The 6,523-nt window shown below is 44.9% G+C and overlaps 1 protein-coding gene across 1 annotated transcript; it reads left to right on the top strand.

The window, feature by feature from the left end:
* Positions 1-2,566: 2,566 nt before the first annotated feature.
* Positions 2,567-4,915, top strand: LOC119271473. The gene is made up of 5 exons (XM_037553296.1): positions 2,567-2,725; positions 3,549-3,659; positions 3,761-4,046; positions 4,144-4,358; positions 4,448-4,915. Exons 2-5 carry the CDS (start codon positions 3,552-3,554, stop codon positions 4,700-4,702), a joined length of 864 nt encoding a protein of 287 aa, XP_037409193.1. The 5' UTR covers positions 2,567-2,725; positions 3,549-3,551; the 3' UTR covers positions 4,703-4,915.
* The last annotated feature ends 1,608 nt before the right edge of the window (positions 4,916-6,523 follow it).

The raw sequence follows: 6,523 nt of genomic DNA, 5'->3' as shown, positions 1-6,523 counted from the left end.
AAGTTGCCTCGCTAACTATTACTTCTACTACTATGGCTAACGGTTTGCAATAAAGTAAAGTAATTACATGGCGTTTTCATTGACACACAGGTCATAAATAAATTAAGACAACTCCTATGGCTCCTGCCGGTTGTCATACTCATCGACATGCAAGTTGTGATTCCTATCACAAGAACATGATCAATCTCATACATCACATATATCATTCATCACATCCTTTTGGCCATATCACATCACAAAGCAAACCCTGCAAAAACAAGTTAGACGTCCTCTAATTGTTGTTGCATGTTTTACGTGGCTGCTATGGGTTTCTAGCAAGAACATTTCTTACCTACGCAAAACCACAATGGTGATATGCCAATTGCTATTTACCCTTCATAAGGACCCTTTTCATCGAATCCGATCCGAGTAAAGTGGGAGAGAAAGACACCCGCCAGCCACCTTATGCATCAAGTGCATGTCAGTCGGTGGAACCAGTCTCATGTAAGCGTACGTGTAAGGTCGGTTCGGGCCGCTTCATCCCACAATGCCGCCGGATCAAGATAAGACTAGTAACGGTAAGCAAATTGAACAAATCATCGCCCACAACTGCTTTGTATTCTACTCGTGCATAGAATCTACGCATAGACCCAGCTCATGATGCCACTGTTGGGGAACGTAGCAATAATTCAAAAATTTCCTACGTGTCACCAAGATCAATCTAGGAGATACTAGCAATGAGAGAGAGGGAGTGCATCTTCATACCCTTGAAGATCGCTAAGCAGGAGCGTTACAAGAATGCGGTTGGTGGAGTCGTACATGCAGCGATTCAAATCACGGTCGATTCCGATCTAAGCGCCAAACAACGGCGCCTCCGCGTTCAACAAATGTACAGCCCGGTGACGTCTCCCGCACCTTGATCCAGCAAGGAGAGAGGGAGATGTTGGGGAAGACTCCGTCCAGCAGCAACACGACGGCATGGTGATGGTGGAGGAGCGTGGCACGCCAGTAGGGCTTTGCCAAGCACTGCAAGAGATGAGGAGGGAGAGGGGTAGGGCTGCGCCAAGAGGGAGAGAGATTCGTGTGTTGGGCAGCCCCAAAACCCGCACTATTTATAGGAGGAGGGGAGGAGGGTACGCCCCCTCTAGGGTTCCCACCCCTAGGGGGCGGCAGCCCTAGATGGGATGGAGAGGGAGGCCAAGAGGGGGAGAGAGGGGGGCGCGCCCTAGGGTGGGCCTTAGGCCCATCTACGCCTAGGGTTTCCCCCTTCTCCTCCTAGCTGCGCCTTGGGCCCTGGTGGGAGGCGCACCAGCCCACTCAGGGGCTGGTCCCTTCCCACTCTTGGCCCATGCAAGCCTCCGGGGCTTGTGGCCCCGCCCGGTGGACCCTCGGAACCCTTCGGTGGTCCCGGTACATTACCGGTGACACTCAAAACACTTCCGGTGGTCAAAACCTCACTTCATATATATTATTCTTTACCTCCGGACCATTCCGGAACTCCTGGTGACGTCTGGGATCTCATCTGGGACTCCGAACAACATTCGGTAACCACGTACAAACTTTCCCTATAACCCTAGCGTCATCGGACCTTAAGTGTGTAGACCCTACGGGTTCGGGAATCATGCAGACATGACCGAGACAACTATCCGGCCAATAACCAACAGTGGGATCTGGATACCCATGTTGGCTCCCACATGTTCTACGACGATCTCATCGGATGAACCACGATGTCGAGGATTCAAGCAATCCCGTATACAATTCCCTTTGTCAATCGGTACGTTACTTGCCCGAGATTCGATCGTCGGTATCCCAATACCTCGTTCAATCTCGTCACCAGCAACTCACTTTACTCGTTCCGTAATGCATGATCCCGTGATCAACTACTTAGTCACAATGAGCTCATTATGATGATGAATTACCGAGTGGGCCCAGAGATACCTCTCCGTCATACGGAGTGACAAATCCCAGTCTTGATTCGTGCCAACCCAACAGACACTTTCGGAGATACCTGTAGGTCACCTTTATAGCCACCTAGTTACGTTGTGACGTTTGGTGCACCCAAAGTATTCCTACGGTATCCGGGAGTTGCACAATCTCATGGTCTAAGGAAATGATTCTTGACATTAGAAAAGATTTAGAAAACGAACTACACGATCTTGTGCTACGCTTAAGATTGGGTCTTGTCCATCACATCATTCTCCTAATGATGTGATCCCGTTATCAATGACATCTAATGTCCATGGTCAGGAAACCATGACCATCTATTGATCAACGAGCTAGTTAACTAGAGGCTTACTAGGGACATGTTGTGCTCTATGTATTCACACATGTATTGCGGTTAATACAATTATAGCATGAACAATAGACAATTATCATGAACAAGGAAATACAATATTGCCTCTAGGGCATATTTCCAACATTTATGTGTGAAGTAGTCAAGTAATAGAAGCAATAGGAGGTAGCGTATGTGTCTGATTCCTAGTGTGAGCTATCCAGTGGTGGGCCATAACCTCCGCACACCAGAGGTGGGCCCGGACCATGTGCTCACGCAGCCTTATCATTTCCAAGTCGATCCCACTCGGCCGCGTTTGATCCCTTTCCCCTCACCCACATCTCTAGCACCGCCGCCATCGCTGCCATCGCCACAACCACCATCGCCTCTGAGTCTAACACCGCCCACTTTACCCTTGATCCTATCGGCCGGTCCTTCTCTGTCCGCCTCAAGTCCTTGCCCCACGGCTGCCAGGTTTGCTTCTCCTCCTATCGGTAGCTTCCTTCCTAATTTGATTATCCAATCTCGTAGTCGTATCTCTCATTGCTTCTTGATCTATTTTATGTTTGGTAGGTTTGGTTGAGTTTGTGTTCCCATCGGTAGTTTCTAGATGTTTGCTCTGGAGATACAATGAATTGTGTCATTCGAATTGCTAGGAAAGGTGAATTTTTGATTGGATCTGGTTAGTTTGTTGTTTGGTTCTTTTGGCAAAGTAGTTAGTTGCTACTACGCAAGTAGTGCAGATAAGGTTGATAAATGATTGAGTTACTTGGATATATGCCGCCACAACTTTATGAGATTTACCATTAATTGTCGTTGCCCAATAGAAATCAGTGGCAACATAATCCGCATGAATATGGAATCATTCTACATTGCTTACTCACATAGCTAGATAGTAATATTCTCTTCCCTAGATACGCTAGCTTGGCAAGGGTCTTATATGGATAGGATTCCTTATTTGGCCCTTTTAAAAATATGCTTCCCTGTTTGGCCCTAGAGAAATTGTCTTCCCTATTTTGCTCAATGATATTCTAGTAGTCGAGCGCAGGTATTCAGATTTCTTCCTTGTTTAACCTATAGATAGCAACTACTAGATAACAAGTGTTAGTCAAAATGTCCATTGAGGATGAGTCTTTAAAATTTGCAGGGATTCAAAATGAGTGTCAATGTTTTGGCGAAAGTTGATTCATTTTCATTTTCTCAATTTTTCGGCACTCAACATTTCAACATTTTACTCATGCTAATATTTGGTGTCATTTAATAATTTATTGTCATTGTTTGTCAATTTTGAACATAGCAAATGGAGTGCCTCAATTGTTTCCACACTAGGGATTTGTGCGTTGGGAATGTTGAATTGGGGAACGGTTGCTTCTACTTGACGCTTTTGGAGGGCTTCAAATGGATGGTGGTATATATCTTCTACAATTATTGCATATCATTCATTGGTAAGCATGTCTTAAGGATTTTGCATAACAAATCTAAATTTCATTCTTCTTTTTTTTGCTTCAGTGCATCCCCTGTTTTGCAAGGCCTGACCTCCTAAGGAAGCTTAATGTTGCCATGGATAAGGGAACAAGCACCACTGCCTACCTGCGCACCAAAGAGGGCTTCTCTTTCAAGACTACGATCCTTAACGAAAAAGAGCGAACATATTTTGGTTCTTCTAATTGGGGGGCATTTGCCAAAGCTTACAAATTTGAGGAAGGGATGGCTATCCACTTTGATTTTAGCAAATATTCTGATCCTGATCCTGACATCTTGGTAGATTTGGAAAACATTCCAATCCTTCCTCCGTGTAAGTTTCTTAAACATACTTGGCAATTAATATTTGTATTAGTCAAAACAAGTTGTTATCTATAACTAATTAATGTTGTTTTCATATTCTTTGACAGATTACTTCCTAGCGCCAAAAACAACCCAGGAGATAGTTGACAACATTTACTATACTGCTGACAGCGCGCTTACTTGGAAAGAGAAGAATTACCTCGTTTCCTTTGTTAATGGTATCGAGTGGCCTACGAACACTCACAATGCTGGGAAACATTATGCATCATACGTGCCACTAGTGCATGCCTTGAACAAGACCAACATTCAAAACAAATGTCTGGTAAGAATTGTATTCAGTTTCATCTTTTCATATACTCTTCATAAATTAAATATAGTGCTTACTATATTACTATTGTGTTCTTGCAACAGAAGCTCCCAAGATGTGTTGTTCCTGATATTATGGATGGCAATGGTGAGATGACACTTATCTATGATGACAAGACCAATTTCAAAGACACCTACTCGACTGTAGCCCTACCAGATGGACGCCTCCTAGTTAATGGGTGGAGGAGAATACTGAAGGAGTGCAACCTGGAAATTGGAGCTAGGTTGATCTCTGTGCTCCACCATGGAAGTGCGGGGATTTTCCTATTCTTGACATCCATTCCAAAAAGAGAGGACTAGTTAGAAGTTGTCAATGACCTTTAGAGTCATAGTCCCTATCAAACATTGTTTTAGGTTAAACCTTAATATGTAGTATTCAATGGTTGAATTATGTGTTGTTCATTCATGGTACTAATTAACTAGTGGATAAGGTAGCAAAATGCATGCATGTAACGATGGGTAGCAATGTGACATTGCAGCGTATTGCTATTTCTTATGGGTATCAACATAATATGTATGTATTGTGTGTGAAACACTTCAGTGGAAGCAAAATGCTACCGTGAAAAAGTTAATCCCATCTGGAGGCCTTTTCCAGCACTTTGTCGGAGGGGGATTCGATCACGGAGGGACTCTACATGAACCTTGCACTACAAAAAAATGCACTTCCGTGATGATACGTGTTTGTCACAGTAGGTCACGTTTTCTGTCATGCATGCATATCCATGACGAAATCAAGATAGTCATACATGTGCTGTCATAGAAGTGTTCCATGACATTACCAAAATTATCATCATGGAAGTGTCCACTTCCATGACGATAAATCGTGCGTCATAGAAGTGCTTTCGTCAAGGGTAACCGACATGTGGCATCCATCGTAATGGGTCGCCGTTAAGCTATCAAGTTTCGGTTTGGATCCGATAACCCGTTAACAGCCCAGACCAATTAGGATTTTCCACGTGTAAAATTCGGAATGGCCAGAGGAACCACGTGTCGGCTCACCGTTGGGACAGATGTCATCCACTGTAACACCCACAATGCGGCTATATCTCCCACGTGTCGAGGCATGACTTAGAGGCGTAACCGCATGGTGGTTTTGTCGCAAGAGGGGTAATCTTCACACAATCCCATGTACTGAATAAGAAAGGGATAAAGAGTTGGCTTACAATCGCCATTTCACACAAATAACAAGTTAAACATACATCGTCCAGAGTACAATCAAGGTCCAACTACGGAACCAAAATAAAAGAAGACAACCCCAAATGCTAGATCCCCGATCGTCCCAACTAGGCACCACTAGTAATCAACCAGAAAAGACGCATAACAACGATCAAGATCTTCATAGAGCTCCCACTTGAGCTCGTTGCGGCACCTGCACTGGTATCATCGGCACCTTCAACTGCTTGGAAGTATCTGTGAGTCATGAGGACTCAGCAATCTCACACCTGCGAGATCAAGACTATTTAAGCTTATGGGTAGGATAAGGTAATGAGGTGGAGCTGCAGCAAGCACTAAGCATATATGGTGGCTAATATACGCAAATAAGAGCGAGAAGAGAAGCAACGCAACGATCGAGAAGCTAGAAGTGATCCTGAAACTACTTACGCTCAAGCATAACACAAGACCGTGTTCACTTCCGATCCCGGACCCCACCGAAAAGAGACCATCACGGCTACACACGCGGTTGATTCATTTTAGTTACGTTAAGTGTCAAGTTCTCTACAACCGGACATTAACAAATTCCCATCTGCCACATAACCGCGGGCATGGTTTTCGAAAGTTTTAACCCTGCAGGGGTGTCCCAACTTAGCCCATCACAAGCTCTCACAGTCAACGAAGGATATTCCTTCTCCTGGAAAGACCCGATCAGACTCGGATTCTCGGTTACAAGATATTTCGACAATGGTAAAACATGACCAGCAAAGCCGCCCGAATGTGCCGACAAATCCTGATAGGAGCTGCACATATCTCGTTCTCAGGGCACACCGGATGAGCAATCTGTACAACTAAAACCAGCGCTCAGGTTTCCCCGAGGTGGCGCTGCAAGGGGCTCTAGTTTGGACCAACACTCATAGGAGCACTGGCCCGGGTGTTAAATAAAGATGACCCTTGAGTCCACGGAAC

The sequence above is a fragment of the Triticum dicoccoides genome, chromosome 3A, assembly GCF_002162155.2.
Source record: "Triticum dicoccoides isolate Atlit2015 ecotype Zavitan chromosome 3A, WEW_v2.0, whole genome shotgun sequence".
Taxonomy (NCBI): Eukaryota; Viridiplantae; Streptophyta; class Magnoliopsida; order Poales; family Poaceae; genus Triticum; species Triticum dicoccoides.
Note: the sequence above shows the minus strand (reverse complement) of the source record. Positions and strands in the feature narration are given on the sequence as shown.